This window comes from Miniopterus natalensis, chromosome 18 (assembly GCF_054644295.1).
Source record: "Miniopterus natalensis isolate mMinNat1 chromosome 18, mMinNat1.hap1, whole genome shotgun sequence".
Taxonomy (NCBI): domain Eukaryota; kingdom Metazoa; phylum Chordata; class Mammalia; order Chiroptera; family Miniopteridae; genus Miniopterus; species Miniopterus natalensis.
Genome location: NC_142098.1, coordinates 23,905,135 through 23,923,412, shown reverse-complemented (window position 1 = coordinate 23,923,412; position 18,278 = coordinate 23,905,135). Strand labels below are relative to the sequence as shown.

The 18,278-nt window shown below is 38.0% G+C and overlaps 1 protein-coding gene and 2 non-coding genes across 5 annotated transcripts in view; all 3 read right to left on the bottom strand.

Annotated features, from left to right (window-relative positions):
• SF3B3 (splicing factor 3b subunit 3) overlaps positions 1-18,278 on the bottom strand; it is a 38,910-nt gene that overhangs the window by 17,572 nt on the left and 3,060 nt on the right. For all 3 annotated transcript variants that reach the window (XM_016196401.2, XM_016196391.2, XM_016196384.2), the window contains exons 3-11: positions 17,098-17,424; positions 16,190-16,362; positions 15,497-15,638; positions 14,236-14,348; positions 12,153-12,290; positions 11,902-12,005; positions 9,783-9,948; positions 7,394-7,489; positions 4,569-4,641 (exon numbers count right to left, since the gene is read on the bottom strand). In XM_016196401.2, coding sequence (XP_016051887.1) covers positions 4,569-4,641; positions 7,394-7,489; positions 9,783-9,948; positions 11,902-12,005; positions 12,153-12,290; positions 14,236-14,348; positions 15,497-15,638; positions 16,190-16,362; positions 17,098-17,424 — 1,332 coding nt within the window. The remainder of the gene's footprint in view (positions 1-4,568; positions 4,642-7,393; positions 7,490-9,782; positions 9,949-11,901; positions 12,006-12,152; positions 12,291-14,235; positions 14,349-15,496; positions 15,639-16,189; positions 16,363-17,097; positions 17,425-18,278) is intronic.
• Positions 12,533-12,618, bottom strand: LOC148091032 (small nucleolar RNA SNORD111). Its single transcript, XR_015716055.1, has one exon. It is a non-coding gene; the product is annotated as a small nucleolar RNA SNORD111 (small nucleolar RNA).
• Positions 16,714-16,793, bottom strand: LOC148091031 (small nucleolar RNA SNORD111). Its single transcript, XR_015716054.1, has one exon. It is a non-coding gene; the product is annotated as a small nucleolar RNA SNORD111 (small nucleolar RNA).

Below are 18,278 nucleotides of genomic sequence, written 5' to 3'. Positions count from 1 at the left end.
TAGGGTTGGAAACTGAGAATCCTAGGATGTCCCAATATGAATGATATTTAATACTAGATAACCAGGAAGGAGGGAGGGGAAATTGTTTATATTGTCAGTCCTTAACCTCTCTAGAACACTAGATAACCAGGAAGTAGGAGGAGAAATTATTTATGCTGTCAGTCCTTGACCTCTCTAGTTTCTCACTATTTAAAAATACTGGTCCTGAGAGCAATCCTATTAGGATTTGCTTTCCATTTAATGAAATGTAGTTGGATAAACAAACACTAACAATTTTCTCAAGGAAGTCAGAGGATCTGAGGAATACAGGCAACCTCAAGTTTCCCATGCAGATCCCATTGTTAAAAACCATCCATTTCCCATACATCCCACCCTACATAAGAAAACAGCTTTTGTGTATCTCCCATATCTGGCACAACGTCTGGCATACAGTTTGATAAATACTAAATAAGGGAATGTTTATTTTTTAGAGGGTTGAGATTTTCCTACTTTACATTTGAATTTTCTGTATCAATTACCTCTTTTGTCCCTCACACAGAAACCAGATAAACAAAGGACAGAATGACAGGTAAACAAGGCACTAAATTGGGAGTAACTACCTTACTCTCAGCATAAGCAGCTGTAGTCCCCTTTCTGCTGAGCTGAGCCTTGGTCAGAGCTCAATGACAAAGGGTGGATACACCCACCCACAATCAAGGACACAGTTTGAGTTCTGAATGATCCCAAGGTGGTTCAGCTGAACTAAGATTACTGGAGTAGTTCAGCAGAATCTGTGTTCTTTATTTAAAAAAAGAGAAAGCAAGCCCAGTGAAGATGTATTACTGCTATAGCCTATAGTAGTAGTGTTCTGACCCATTAGCAGGACATAAAGCCAATTTGGTGGGTTGTAAACAGCACATTTAATCAGAATCGTATAGAAATAAATGTGATTTATGAAACTGCTTCACACAAAGTTAAGGATTAAGTACTCTTTTTAGAAACTTTTTGCTTCAGTTAATAATACATGTGTACATGTGTAATGACTGGGTGGCTGAAAGGTAAGAATTAAAGATCTTCCCCAGTGGGTAAAATCTAACAGCTACGCAAGGAATCCAGAGTAAGGATTCAATTTCCAAATTATAAGCAGTAACAGTGGACAAGCAGATAGTTGGCTTTAGATTATTTTGTTATAACTGTCAACATGTTTCAAATGCTTTGGGGACACCTTATAAAATCAAGTTGTAAGACAGCCCTATTCACATTCATGATATGAGTAATGTCACAGTTGTTCCTGAAACGGATAACTTAATCATGTAAAGCAAAACCAGTCAAGTCTCCACACAAAACCAAACTTGGAAGCTTTAGGCCAACTCTCAGTTTTTGAACTGGAAATTTCTGGTATGCAAAAATAACAAGAATTGCTTAATTTTAACATTATATGAATATTGTATCCTTTCCCATGTTCTCATTACTGAAATCTAATATCTCAAAAGTTGTGCCAGAGTAAATTAAAGCCAAACAACAAAGGAATCTAACTAGCCAGGATTTCTGGTCTCTTCCTTCAGTCATGAGGAAAAGGGGTCTTCCAGAGAAGAGAACATCCAACTTTTAACTTACATGCAAAAGAATGGGGGGAGGGAGGAAGGAGGGCTACCTGGGTCCTTATCTTCCCTTTGACCCAAGGCCCCACTGCTGAGATATAAAAAGAGAAAGAGTTGCTCAGTGGGTTTAAATAATAGGGCAATTCAACATTTGCTGGGCAATTCAACAAGCGGTAGAGCAAGGACTAGTAATATCTGAAAGCTGCTTAACAGCACATTTCCTCAAAATACCCATTACCCTGTGAACACTAAGCACACTGTAACCTCTACCTTTTCCATTTTATGCCAACAGACTAGCAGTTCTTGTGTCTTAAGGAAGTTATAGGTTAAAAGTTGGAGTTCAGAAAAATCAAGCTTCAAAGTAAATGACTACAAACGATAAATATCTATATTCCCTTTATCCAAGGGTTGCAAGCTTCAGATAAAAGAACATCAGTTCATATCTCAGCAGAGAATTTACTAGGGTATGAGAATGCATTTTTGCCTAAATTAAATAGGACTTCTACTTGTCTGAGCACTGCTGAAGTACTCCAATAGAGAGGATGCTTTATTCTTCTTCCTCCTGCTTAAGGATCTGAGGCTCAACAAGTAGCCCACTTGAAAGGCTAAAATGAGTGACCATCCAAATGATTCAAGTCCCTCATTCTCATTTTATTTTCAGATTACTCCAGTGTTTGTCTTGCCTCCTATTATATTCAAAAAGGGTTAGGGGGCTTTCTCCAGGGCCTAGATCCTTCAGTTAGTATATGTGGAACGTATAAAACTTCAAGGGAGAGTATGAAGCTTAGGTTTTCTAGCTACAGGCTCTTTCAGCTTACAAACAAATCAGTCATATTTTCCACATTCTGTGGGAGAAAATAAGACAAGTTGATTCCTGCCTCAGACCATTTAACATACAGGCAGATGGGTGTGCATTATTATAATGCACAAGGACACCCAACTGCAAAGTTACCCTCTGAGAGATGCCATCAGGGCAGCCTCAGTATTTTGTGTAGGTCCCTCTTACTGGGTAAACTCTAAGACCCCATGGTAGACCCTAGCAGTTAGGTACACACCTGTGGTGATCAGCACCTTCACCAGCCACCTGTGGAAGAGAAAAAAAGGCTTGGTATTGGTAGTGTGCATCACCAAGTACCAGCCAAGGTTAGTAATTGCCTGGAAGACTGCGGCATGTGTGGACATGTGGAATGTTCACTCAACAGTAACCTGTGTATCTGGAAAGAGAATGAACAAAGAGAACCTGACCTATTTTCATGGTGATAGCCCAAATTATGGTTTCTAAAGAGTAAAATTTATTGAGATGTAGTCTTTTCCTAGATTTGGTATTTAGAAAAGAAAAATTTCCAGCTACAAGTTCCACCATGCACCATACTGCTTATCACTAACTTACCAAACATTGTCCAAAAGCCTTCCCTGATTCTCAAACATATGCCCATTCCCTCTCTTCTAACCCCTCCTTGGCAACATGCTTGTGCCTTTGATCACATCAGAACACATAATAGTTTGGTATACTTGTCTTCTTTAGATGGCAAATGCTATCTTTACTGAGTACATGGTGGGCACTCAAAAGACTGCAGGATGAGTATAGAATTTATCCTAACCACAGCAAGAACCATAGACTCTCCCACTGCAGGGTCAGTCAAATGAGCAATGAATTGGAATTCAGAAGACCAGGCTTTCAATTTCTATCTTGGGACAGTGAACCTGTGATTTCCTGCCTTAATAAAAGTGACTGTTAACTTTTCTATAAATATAAATCTATTTTAAAACAGTTTAAGAAGTAAAACAAGGGAAGCACACTAGTTTTTACCTCAAAGGATCTTTCTAATTCAAACAGTCTAGGCAATGTTTTCAAGAGCCATAAAGTCATTAAGTCACCAAGCTAAAGGTGAACATCAACAGTGACCAGTTTCTTTATGACATTACATGTAATAGGGAAATCTTTCTAAACCAACTGCCTAATTATCTTCTCAGCTGAAATGAACCTACTGATTTCCTATTCACCTTTTCTTTTCTTTTTTCTTCTCAACTCAGACTTGATTCCAAAGCCTACATGAAAACAAAATCCACCAAAATGTGTTTTCTGCTAATAGAAAAAAGTTTCCCTCCTACACATTTCCCATTTCCCTTAAATTTGTTCCACAACCAGAACATCTAAATATCAGGAATAAATCCAGCTGTTCTCTTGAAAAGTTTTGGAAACTGGCCAGGGTGATCTTACTCACCAGTCCTACATTCCTAAGGGAACAAGAGGAAAATGAAGTCTAAGAACAGGAATGAACTACAGCCCCAAAGTAAATCAAAAGAAAAATGGGACTTGAGTTTTATTTCCAAGGGACTGAAATTTAATTGCCACAAGACTTCCCCGCTGTTGCACTACCATGCATTTTCACATAGCTTTCAAAATTTTAGGATGAGGTGACTATTTTTATCTAGGAGCTCAGACTCCCTCCCTCTCTTTCCTCCATCCCTCTTCCACTCACTCTAAAATTCTGATTCCAATCAATCTCTGCTTTCCTTAAGCACAATTACTGCCATATACCCATCAAGCAGGACTAATTAACAAGCTTTACCAAATCTCCTTATACCCAGAACAGTCAGTTTCATTGTGGTTTCAGCACAACAGGAGAACATGGTTGAAGAAGAATAAAGCAAAAACTTTCCCTCACACCATGCCTTACACAAAAGGGACAAGTGTCTTACAGGTGAATAAAGTCAAAGAACATCACACATGGAAGCTCTATGATACCAAATTGTATACGTACTGAATATTAACAACCCCCTATGCACCCCTTACCCATCTGTACAAAAAGTAGTAGGTGAAAGCATCTAGATTAGGAGAGCCTCAAAACATATCAGGCCAGAAAAGTTTCTAGTATATGGTGCTAGATGAAGTGATATAGAACTACTATGAATGCAGTCTCTTAAAACCTCTATTGGCAATGGCACCCAGACCCTCACTTTGACTGTTGTGAGAGGGCTGCTTACCTTCAATGTGCCGGCGCACTGTCCAGACAGCATTGGGGTTACCGGGCAGTTCAGAGACAGCCATTTCCGACACCTGACAGAAGAGGAGATAAACCACAGATCCAGTGAGCATGGAATTCAGCTCCCTGCTTACAACTACACTAGATAATTAGGTTCCAAAGGCAGTGCTCACACTGTATACTAGATTAAAAGAATGTACCCATCTAGTCAAAAAAGAACATAAGAACCAAAAGGAGTAAGAAGTATTGGCAATACCCATGACAGACTTTAGCAAGAAATGATGGAACACCACCTGGGAGGGTAGTTGTTGCAGCCAAAAATACACATTTCCTTTGCATATGGCATACCCGCATCCTCCTCAGAGAGCATGTGAAAATGAATCGGGCCATCTGAGTTAGCATCCATTTCTTTCCCTAGCTCCCCAAAGCCAAATCTCATCTTTCTTCATGGACCAATTCAAATGCCACATTCTTTAGGAAAAATCTTCCCTATCTTCTTGGCTGGCAGTCATCTCTCCCTCCTATAAGCTCTCACAAAAATCACAATCACCATCTTATGGCACTTTTCCAAAAGGGGAAAATAAATTTTCCCCACTAAATTTTTATGGTACTCAAGGTCAGAGTCAGGAATCCTATGAATGCCCTTCAGTTCTCAAACATTCAAGAAAATATCTAAGGTGAACTCAAAATAATCTAGAATGGAAAACTGGTGTGGGTTATACATGAACTCTCTATACTATCCTTGCAAATTTTCTATAAATCTAAAAACCATCCTAAAATACAATATTATTTTTTAAATAACCCAGAAACAATAAATTAGGCAGCTTAATATACTGTACCAACTAAATTTTGTAGGAAGAACTCAAATATACTCACAAAAGACATTTCCCCTTTCTTAGTTTACTAACAGCAGGAATACCTGATCATTGTCAGAATACTGGGAAACTTCATCAAGGAAATGTAAGTATCAGATGTGCTACATTCTACATTGAATGTAGTATCTGACAGTGGCCCTGTTTAACTGAGACCATAATCTAGCCAGACAACAAAGTTCAAATACACATAAGAAACAAAGCAATGTTCAACAATATAACAAACGTTTTTTTAAATTTTATTTTTCAATTACAGTTTACATTTAATACTACTTTGTATTAGTTTCAGGTGTACAGCATAACAAAGTTCTTTTTTTCTGTAGAATTAGAAAAAAGTGATAGGGGCAGGGGACTCAAAAACAATTCTTAATTGGGTCCTTTATTTCTTACACTGTACACAAAATTTTTTGTAAATGCATATAGATACGCATTCTTGGAGAAGTGCTTTCAGTAGAAGATCGAAGGAATCCAATGAATAGTAACTAATCAAGAACTATTGGTCTAAATTGGGTTTGGATCACTGAAAATTTGGTGGATTGATGCATATTTTGAGAGTCAAAAATTCGTTGAATTGCCCAAAAGGCAATATTAACAGCTAACATTTACTGAACAATTATACACCAGACCTTGAGCTAAGTGCTTTATATGCAATATCTTGTGTAATTCACACAACAATCCTTTAAGGCAGGTTTGATAGTTCAATAAGCCCATTTTTACAGAAGAGGAATCAAAAGCTTGGAGTACTAGCTATTAACTGATCGAGGCAGAATTCAAAACTAAGGTCATCTTGGCTGTGTTTCAATAAAAATCTACAAAAATAGGCAACGGGGCCTATAGTTTGCCAACCTCAAGCTCTGAAAGCAAACTGCCTTGATTTATTTTCATTGCTTCCTCCTGGAGCAGTTCAGGGAAATGCCCACAAGGAGCACCCTGCACAGCCAGGAAAAGAGGATTTCCTAGGTGGGGCCCACTCTGGCCTGCCTCTCTAGAGATCCTGAGAGTCCTGCTGTGCTGGCTCTTCCCCACGTGGTGATACTACTGTCCCCTTTATGCGGCACATGGACATGGCTTTCTTCAGACCCCTTAAAGTGGTACATATTCTAAAAACCCTTTCTCTATTATGCCATAACCTTGCTCTAGTCAGTCTTGTTTCTAATGCTGTTTCAACATTTGAATTTTTAAATTTATGAAACACGAAAAATTAAAAAACAACACACACACACATATATATATACACGTTTTGCTATATGACTTCCAAGGTTTAAATTTTGAAAAATAAAAGACTTAAACTTCAACAAATAAAGAATGGTTTATTTTACTACTAACAAAATCAAGTCCTGGGCATTTGCTAAAAGGTCAACACTAGAATCAGGAAGGCAAGATGATGAGAGATTTGAGATAATTTTGAATGCTCACGTCACCTAAAAGGTCCAATGATAAAGGGTTCATTAAATAAATTCTGATCCATCCACTTTGGTGGACAAGTGCAAAAAAATTAAGTATGATGTGACTTAAGAGTACATAGCAATAAGGAATCAGTTTAATAAGATATAAAAATATATACACAGTATTAATATAGTGCGAAATGTTAAATATCTAAAAACTGGGGGGAAAAAGTTAAGTATCTGAAAACTGAATAAAGACCAAGACAGAAGGAAAGGGAGCAAAATGTTCCATGCAGATTTCCTAATTTCCATATTAAGGCTAGTAAGCCTGGAACTATTAAGAGATGTTTTCCCCCTTTTATCCCCATTTGCCAATTTTTAAAAATGTGCCTGTTGTGCTAACATGTTAAGGAGTAGGAAATTTAAACTCAAAACTTCATGGAAATAAGGAAGAAAACATTTTTTTCTTTCATTAAATTTATCTTAGATCTCATGAGAGTAAAGCCATAGGCTGCTTTATCAATGCTTCCCTCCCAACCCTACATATGATCTAGACTCTCCAATCTTACCTCAAGTCCATGCCTCAAGACTCTCAGAGATGATCGGGGTCCCCGACCACAGGCCACATACAGTTGTGGAGTGTCTTCATTTGCCAAATCAGCTATCTGCAGGGAGAAAAAAAAGTCTACTTGTGGTTAAGTTTCACACTGATCCCTGATTATTCTCAGGGAGAAAACCACTTTTTAGTTTATAAAGCTTATATATTGGCTACTAGCTGTGGGGAAAAAAGCAAATCAGGTGGAAGCAAAAAAAGGCTGTACCAGGAAGTTAGCAAAGGACTTTTTTAGTGACAGAAGTGTTATATAACCTCCAACTGAAATCTAGCATTTCTTCCTAATAAAAACACAAACTATAATCTTATCAGTGTCCGTAGGTTTTTCACCAGTAAAAATCACATTTACTCATATAACATTAAAGTTTATAGATACCTCCAATTATTTCCCTCATCACTACTTTAAAACTATATTTACTGTCTACTGTTGGACTATACTTGATCACAGATGTCCTATCTACAGATGCTCCTATGATGTAGCTGACCAACCAATGGGTAACTCTACACCTGGTTGTTCGCCACCAACTAGGGAAGCCATGTTCTTGTACTGGCATCCCAGACATCTAGCTGCTGGTTTCCAGTACAATTACTTGTTAATGAACACGTGTAAAGAGGCTAGTCATTTGTATCGTAGTTTTGTCAAACTGGACAGTTAAATGAAAACTCTTGACTGTCTGTAAGGCACTGCACCCTACTTTAACACGGATTAGCATGTGTGTTGAGAGTATCAGCCTTACAGGTCTCTTTAAGAACAAAAAGTAGCTCACCTATTTTAAAGGCACCATCTTATTATTTAAAGCCTTTAAGCACATATATTACTTTTTCACAAAAAATGTTTTGCTATCTTTTCTACTATATGCACTTAAAAAGTTATTCAGAGGGGATACAGATGCCTCCCCAGGCTACTAAAGAGATCCATGACACACACAAAATACTTATAGCCCGACTACAAACTACACAATTGTTTCCTCAAATTCCAATGAAAGGGGGAGAAAAATTAAATTTGAAAATACTTATTTTCTATTGTCCTGAGAGGAATAACCTTTTCTCAAAAATAAAGAAAAGCAGTTAATTTCAGAATGATCAATTTTACCAGGAAGAGTACCTGACTGAATGCTGACTTGTTCCCCCAGCACACAATGAGCAAACCTCTCCCACTAGAAGTGTGATCAACTAGACAGGACAGGGGATCCCTAACAGTCACTCAAACCCCAGCAATCCAGGACACACAGGCATGAGAAAATTCCTGCTCAACTGAACATCAGTAGTAGGGGATGCAATCCCCACCCCAGGCCACCCCAGGTTCCTCCCTGCAGATGTGATTATAAAGTTCCAATTACTAGGCCCTGGCCTGGTAGCTCAGTTGGTTAGAGCACTGTCCTAAAATACCAAGGTTGTGGGTTCTACCTCCAGTCAGGGCACATACAAGAATCAACCAATGAATGCATCAATAAGTGGAACAACAATCGATGTCTCTCTCTCTAATAACAAACAAATTTTATTTATAAGTTAAAAAAAAAAGTCCCCACTGATCCCAGTGTCTCTGGAGTATTTCAAGGAGGAAATTAAATTTAAAAACGAGATAACCCTGGCCGGTTTTGCTTACTGGTTAGAGCATCAGTCCGTGGACTGAAGGGTTCCAGGTTCAATTCCAGCCAAGGGCACATACCTGGGTTGCAGACTCATCACCGGCCCAGGTTGGGGCACAGGAGGCAACCAATAAATGTCTCTCTCTCATGTCGATGTTTCTCTTTCTCTCTCTCCCTTCCACTCTCTCTGAAAAGCAATGGAAAAAATATCCTCGGGTGAGGATTAAAAAAGTAAATAAAAAATAAAAATGAGATAAAGATAGATATTTATAGACTATTAAGTGATAAAAGGTCAATTTCAGAATACTGTACAGTATATGAGCCCATTTACATTAAAAAGAAAAATGTAACACACATTTGTTTGTTATATGTACGTGTGTATGCTTATAGACACAGAGACAATGTCTGGAAGCAATCACAAGTTGTCAATAGCAACAGCCTCAGTGGAGTGGGGGGGGCAGCTTGGGGAGAAGACTTTTACTTTTGTATGGTTTGAATTTTTACACTGAACATGAGTTTTATAATTAAATCGGGGGGGGGGGAGTCCAAGAATTTATATAATGGTTTTTTTAGTTCCCCAACTTCTACCTTAAGCTGCTTCATCTTTACAACTCTGGTGATTCCACACTCATGCTGACAAACCTGAGGCTTAGACTAGACCTTAATTTAACAAGTTAAAACCTGAAACTCGTTGAGATTCAAAACCAACTGTCTGGTACTGCTGCTCATTCTGGAAGTAACTGGAAAGACCCACACCTGGCAAAACAAAATGGGAGAGAGGCTGTCCAACTCATCGACCAGCACAAGGTTTTTGAGTGGTCTTGGCTGAAAGAAGAATGTGTCTCCTTCTTCCAGAGGCATGGCAGATGAAAACTCAGGTTCTTCATCATCATCTCCAAGATGTGCAATTTGATATAAGTAACTGGAGAGAAGCAAACAAGGCTTTAGTTAAAAACATTTTCTGTCTGAAGATAATGTTTAACATCAACATTAATGCTCATAAAAGCACTTTATAAATATCTAATCCAGATTCTAACATGCATTTTTTTGTTTGTTTAGTTAATCCTCGTCCAAGAATATTTTTCCATTGCTTTTTTAGAGTGGAAGGGAGGGAAAGGGGGAAGAGAGACAGAAAGAGAGAGAAACAATATGAGAGAGACACACTGATTGGCTGCCTCCTACACACGCCCCAACTGGGGCTAGGGATCGACCTGCAACCCAGGCTTGTACCCTTGACTAGAAATCAAACCCGCAACCCTTCGGTGCTCAGGCCAAGGTTCTAAACCTCTAAGCCACACCAGCCAGGGCAATTCTTTAAGTAATATACTGGACCTTCAATACAGAGCACTTTGAACAATATTCAATACAGCTACTTAAAAGCAGAATGACTAAATCAGTGTCTAAAATACATAAGATACTCAATAAGCCTCAGCATTTAACATTTAGTAAACACAGATTCTATGCTAAACTATGAAAAAGCAAATAAGGTTATTACCCTTGAATGATTTACAAAACGCATTAAAAAGACAACTAATATAGCTCTGGTCAGAGTGGCTCAGTGGTCAGAGCATGGGCCCATTAAGGGTCTCGGGTTCGATTCCCAGTCAAGGGCACGTATCTGGGTTGCAGGTCGAACCCTGATCAGGGTGCATATGGAAGGCAGTCAATCGATGTCTCTCTCTCACATCAATGTTTCCCTATTCTCTCCTCCTCCCTCCCTTACACTCTCCCTAAAAATAAATGGAAAAAATACCCTTGGGTGAGGATTAACAACAATAAAAAATTAATATGAACTCCTTATTCAGGCAAGATGCCTATATACAGATGATAAAGACGACCTGTCAATACCTTCAGTGTCTAGTAACTAAAAAATATGGGCTAAATACAGGAAAGGTTGCTTTAGCAAAATCTCAGTAAAACAATTTCTGAGACTATAGTGTTGTGCTTAAGAGACTTTGGAACCAGGTGTCTGAGTTTGAGTTAGATTTAGTTATGTGAATAAATTTCTTAAATTCTCTATAACCCAGTTCCCTAAACTGTAAATGGAATGGATAATGGCACTGTCTCATTGGAAATGCTATGCATTAAAAATTTGAAAGTGCTTAAAACAGTGCTTGGAACATATTAGCAAATGCTAAATTAGTATCTGATTAATAGGTTGCTGTACAGATTAAATGAGCTAACACAAGTTATCTAATGCCCCAAATCGCCACTCTTAAATCTTCCAAATTTCAGCTGCAACAGCAATCAATAATTTCTCAAAAGATCAAACTCATCTCACTCTGACATCCCACCTGTACAATGTAGTCTTTCTTTCTACTCTCTGCCCTATGAACTTGTATTCTGTGGGAGGTTGCCCAAGGAGTTTATGCCTCCAAGGGTAACTTTCAACCCAGGAGAGAGAGGAGCTGGTGTTGTTAACCTTCCAATAGGCAATTCTAAGAGATACTCTGCTTGCTTCATGGTCAACAGGTCCTCCTGGAAGTGAGTTCCCACTGCCCACAACAGGAACCTCAATAACACACCCTTATACTGGCTTTCCTTTTTCTTCTCTTTAGATTTGTACAAGCAAAGTGTTTGTGGAAAATCTGTTTAATACTAAGTAGTTCAATAAGTCTTTATTGAATAAAATATCCAGCAAAAAGCTCAGGAGATCACTTCTAAAGCTATGTAGCCATCCAGAGGTATTGCTCGAAGCCACTGAAGTAGAGGAAAATAATCACGAGAAAGAATGTAAAAGGGAAAGGAGGGTAAAACTCTTGTTTTGAAGAAACTAAACATTCTTGTGAAAAGCTCCCTGGCTTTGAAGCCACATGGCCCCCTTGCAATTGTTACAATAACCAGGGTGAATTAGGGTAATAAAAGGATTACTCACTGGTTTCCGAATTCTGATGCTACAAAAAGGAAGCCTGTTTTAAGCACACACATGGCAGCAGCAACAGGCACAGTATCAAAATACTTAAGCCGGATCTCAGTAACCTGGAGTAAAAAGAAAAAAAGAAAAAAATCCAAGTGAAACTAAGCTAGGCTATGGAAGGGAGCCCAGTATAATAAGACAGCATAAACAGGGTAGCAAATAAAATTCTGTGCTTAGTCTTTCCCCCCCTCTAACCATGGTCTGCTTACCATATCTTCATCTGTCTCCAAAGTGATCTTGAAGATATCGCCCTGCTCTGTTTGGGCCAAAAAGAAGAACATCGATTTGGTCTTATGGGTGGCAGAGCAGACAAAAATCATTCCTCTTTCAGGGTCATCTAGGTCATTCTGGCAAAATCAAATATACAACCAACATCTTAGAAATGAGTACTTATACTGGATTTCAGCACCTTACCAATAAGGATTATACAAGCTACCCAAGGCCTAGAAGCACCTGGAGCCTCTCTGTACAACCTTTGACCCAGAACAGCCAGATAGCCATGGCAATAAAACACAATACCTAAAAATTCTTGTTTGCTAGAAATAAATAATAAAGCCTGGGTCCAAAAAATAGCCATAATTCCACTCTACAGCCTAATTACATCAGAAAGGCAAAGCTATCTCCAGAGAAAAATGTCAGGAGACACAAACTTTGAAAAATTATCATTTCAGGCTGTAGATAAAAACTTCCACATCCACACCACTACTATCCAAACCATCTTAATAACCAGCTCTGTTCTACATTAACTTCCTTGATTCTTAAGAGGCATTCCCTTGGCTATGATGTTTGGGTTTTTTGTTTCCAACATTTTGTATTTCTCTCATTTAATAAGCTCTTCAAGGGCAAACATGTTTTATACTTCTTTGTAGACCCAATGTCAAGTATGGTGCCCTGCAGTTAGATGTTCAATAAATGTCTCATCAACCAAACTAAATTACTTTCTACCTCTTACCAAGAATTTAACTTGCTAAATTTCTTCTTAGGTTTTCCAAAATTGATGGAATCTTACACAGATACCATGTATTAGAGAAAGTAATTCCTAAAAGGTTTAACTCCAGGATCTACAAATTAATATGAAAGAGGAAATGAATCAAAATTAGCTATGTACTGACAACTACTGAAGCTGGGTACACAGAAATTAATTATATTCTATATTTGTATATGATTCATAATTTCCATAGTAAACTGTTAAAATTAAGAGCAATGAAACACCATTTTCAACCACCAAAGTAGAAGCTAAGGGAAAACCACTGGGTGAAGATGTTGAGGAAAAGGACATTTACACAGTCTCAAAGTTCACCACCAGATTCCACATCCAATTACAAAAAGAAAAAGGTACCTTCTCTTTACAATGAAGAGAGCAAAGACACACCAACATTAACAAAATGATCGATTTAACATCACCAAGAATGAGACAAACCAACATTGTGTGACCCTAACATGATCTAGAGGGAAATACATATCACCACCTACATGATAATTCTATCAAAAACATTAACCTGGATATAATCATGAGGGGAAAATTATGGGAGAGACAAGAAAACTAGCCTACCCTTTTAAAAAAATATTCAGTATCATAAAAGACCAGAAACAAAAATGAGAAATATTATAAACTAAAGGAGACTGAAGGTCTATAGATTATAAGGGAATTTGGGGGAACGAGAGAGAAACTGAAATATACATAAAATAATTGTATTACATGAATGGTAAATTTGGAGGGCATGATAGTTTGGTTATGTACAAAAATGTCCTCATTCTTAGGAGCCACATCTTAGATTCTTGTAGTGAAGTGTCATGATGCCTACAACTTTTCAAATTATTTAGCCTCAAAAAGTTTATATGTGCACGTGCATGCGCATACACACACGAAAAGGGAAATGTAGCAAAATATTAATGGGTAAATCAAGGTTAAAGGCATAATGAAATCCACTGTCCTCATCTTTTAAATTTTTCTGTATGTTGGAATGAGAGAAAAAGATAAACAGAATGAAGGGCAATTTATCTCCAACAAATATGCCTGGCTTCTTCAAACTAAAAACTTTCAGGAATTTCAAATTGATCATGTTCACAGGTTCCTCTGAAACGGAAATTGTGTTAGTTTTTAATTCCCTCTCTCAGAACTTGTTTTGCTTTTACTAACATATTTTACCAGCTTTATTAGAAATAACATTTACAAAGAAACTAAAACTTGATAACAGATAAACTAAGAAACTAACTACACTGTAATTACAAAAATTAAGTTCATTTCACAAACACGAATATCTCTGCTCTTACAGCAAACAAAGACCTTACCCGTCTCCTGGGAATTGGACAGCGGATATCCGGTTGGTCACCAAAGTTCTTGTAGGTGATATAGTTTTCAGAGCAGATCAGCACTCCACTTGGACCATCTGACCCTCCCGGAACTGTCAAGAGAAAATAAAACTTAGCAATGATTTGCTATAACCATGAGTTACAATTGAGCTTCAATTCCTTCTCTCCTTAGCATAACCTGAAAGTACAATGTGCCTAAAGCTGAGAAACATTCCAAGTGTTGCTTTTCCCTGAAAGTTATGCTAGACAAAAATGGAGCCCAGTATGTGTGACTCAGCCTGTTCAGATATCCCATAATACATCTAAGTTTTCAGCTCCAGGCCCCAGATATCAGTTCTCAGCTTCAGACCTATAATCTAATCCTATGAATATTCCACTGACACCTTCAAAATACAATGTGTTCACAAACTCAAATTCCTTCCCAAACCTATTGTACCTCCTGGGTTCTGTACCTTAGAAAATACCACCAACAAAATGACTAAACCAGAAACCTGGGTGTGATACTTCAATTCTCTTCCCTCACACAGCCCTACTGATTCTACCTCCCTAGCAGCTCTCATATGACCAATCTCTTGGTTTAGTGAAACAGCTTCCTGACCAGTCACCTGGCTTACAGTCTTAGTATCCTTCATTCCATTAGCCAAAATGCAATCAAGTACAGGCATACCTCGTTTTACTGCACTCTGCACATACTGCATTTTCATCAATATCAAGCAAGACTCTCCACCAGCAAAAAGATTACAACTTTGCTGAAGGCTCAGATGATGGTTAGCATTTTGTAGCAATAAAGTTTTTCTGAGCAATAAATATTTATTTTTAATCCTCATGCAAGAATTGAGGATATTTTTCCATTGATATTTAGAGAGAAAGTGGAAGAGGGAGAGGGGGGAAGAGCGGGAAGGGAGGAGAGACAGACAGACATTGATTGATTGCCTCCTAAAGGGGCCCCGACCATTCTCTCTGAAAAACAATGGAAAAAATATCTTCGGGTGAGGATTTAAAAAAAAAAAAAAAATCAACAGCAATCAATATTCCAAGCTGACCGTGCTCATCCTTTCTTCCCTGCACCCATTAAAGGATAAGAGTTAACCACCACATAAACTTCTAACCTCACTGAAACACAAACAAGGTACTCAGGTTTACTATAAATTAGCTTCCAGACCCTATTAAGTAAACCCTCCCAAGTTTGGGCATAAAATAGACCAGGCAAAATGGTACAGAGCAGCTTTGAGAAAAGTACCTGTAATAAGGAAGTTGCCATGTTCCTCCAAAGGTTCACTGTATTTTCGGACCACATGATTTAAACCAAGGTCTAACTCATAGAAAGTAAGCGTCTGCTGGGTATTAGCTGCTGCTTCCCCTGTTGGATCATTGTCTGCTTCCTACAGAGGACAATGGCATAAAGACTAATCAGTACCATAAAATCAAACTTTTAGAGCTGGAAAGGACATCAGGATTCTCTCATTTTACAAATGAGGAAGCAGAAGTCCACAGGTGCCAAATGGTTTGCCAAAGTTCACACTACTAGGTGATGGTAAAGCTGGAACAAAAACCCATGCCTCCTAATTCTGGGACCAAGGTTCTCTCATTTAGAGGATACTGCCTTCCACACAAGGAAAAGAATGGTATGCTCCACCTTTCACTATCTCCCTGTGGAATAAAACATCCTAACTATAATTTTATCTCCTTTTCCAGGCAGCTTTTCTCAATAAATACCCTGTTTCCACAGGGAGATTGTTCAAATCAGAGCAAAGTGTTATTACATAGTCAGGTAAGCTCTGAAAAATTCAGGAGGGCACTTGGAATATGGAAAAGATTTATTAGCAACACAGATACAAAATTCAAACAATGAAAAAATAACCTTAGGAAAGCTCTGAGGTGACTAGAAAAAAAAGAAGAGAAAGAGACAGAACGTACACACATTCCCTATTACCTCATAATCCATTTCCAGACAAGCAAACATTGGATTTTCAAATCCCACATCTACTCCAACCACGTGATATACTAAAGTGTTCGCTTTGTGGGCCTCCAGGGGAGATGAGATGGTAAGCCGGGCTGCAGCGTCTCTGTTTAAGATATATACCAATTTCTGTTTTTCAATGGCACCTATAGTTGAAGCAGACAAAACACACAAGATTTCCAGATAATGAATTGAGGGACCTAAAGAACAGCTAGATTCTTACCACAATTACTTTAAAAATCCTTAACAGCCAGCCCAAACTCTGTAAGTATACTAACTTAGGATTTCTTTTCTATCATTAAAATAGGCAACAGTATCATTTTACCTACCTTCTTCCTAATACAGATTATAATATCCCAATAACCCTTCAGATATTTTTAGTGCCCTAGATTTAACGATATTGGGGAACTAAATATCATTAGTTTCATAATTGCCAGCTTTCTTGTTTCAGTTAGACCTAGTGATTTAGGGACTGGTTGGAGAGGGCTGCCCTCTAGAGGCCTGATCAGATACACAGAATTTTCTTCAAGAGATTTGTCAGAGAAGAGACATGAATGTGAATCATCACTTCAGGCTGATGAAAGCAACCATACTCAATGTCTAAAAATATAAAATCATTTCATTGTAGTCTTTTTGCTACAAATAATGCAAGAAATAGAAAAACACTCATTTCCAACTAGACAGGAAGTAGATAAGGTGTGTTAAGACTTTTTCCATTGTTTTAAAAGGAAAAGCAACTTTAAGTTTATGTTTGAGTTACTCCACATATGATCCAAACTTTACCCAGTTATGATTAGCACACTGCCAAGATTATAGCATTGTTATCCTAAACTGAACATCCATAATAGTCAGAGAGGCACTCAATAGAGCAAATCACTCACTAATCATAACAGCTCGCCCTTTGGGATCCACAGCTAGGAACTGGCCAGGAACAATACGCCGGCATCCACTCTTGCCAAAGGTTTCTTGGTGAATTTTCTCAAACATATTCTTAGATGGCTGGTATTCCAGGATAACAATCCGACCAGAATCACTGCCAACCACAATGTAGTCTTTAGTGCCACCCGTTAGCCTAAAGGCCATGAGCGAACGAATAACACCAAACACTTCCACAGTTAGCAGGGTGTGTACTTTGCCAGTGTTGGGATCTGGGCGAAGCAGCTCCAAGATCTTCCCACGAGAAACAACAATTTCCTGTTGTTTGGTTCCTAGATTGCCCCCACACACAAAAAAACAAATAAATAAGTCATGAAAAATCAGAACTACTCCAAAAAGTAACCTAGATGAGCCATAATGCCACTAAAGACAGGCAGAATTAAATGGATTAGGGGCTCAGTATTTTCAGTTATTCTACTTGAAATGATCTAACAAAAATGGCACCAAGGTTTTTTAAATGGCTACACAAGTTACTTCCTTAGAAACTTTTTTTCCCCTAACATTTGCCATTAATATGCATATTTGAACACTGCCCATACATTAATGGTATTAACGTATCCTTGGCATCACACAATTAAAAATTTCCAAAGGCTTTTTCTAGTCTATCTTTAAGGCTACTGTTCTAAGAAATTGTATTAACATTTTGTGCCATTTGATGTAGTGTCTCAAAGAACTTTTAAAGCTGTCAATAAAATATACCGTTTATTTCTAAACTCACACCTAAAAAAGTTCACTTGCTCTTGTAACTGCAATCAATACCTTCAAATGCATAATAGTCAACATAATTCCACCTGAACAGAGTTGTCCTAAACTTTAAACTAAATGTTTAAAATAACAAAGTTCTTCCTTGCCCAAACTCCCTCTCTGGTCTCTGCTAACCTGCTTTCAATATTACTATCATTTTCTCTGCCACCTCAGTTGGAAACTTGTATCTTTCACTTTCTTTCTATCCCCACTGTCAGATCTTCACTATCTTAATGGATTGCTATAATGACATTCCACTCTTACCCATCACAATCCATTCTCGTCTGCTCAATGCCCCACTTATTAGGCCACCTTACTTGCCAAAGGACATTTGGGTATCAGATAAAATCATAGTGCTTTGTAAACTATAAAGCATTATAGA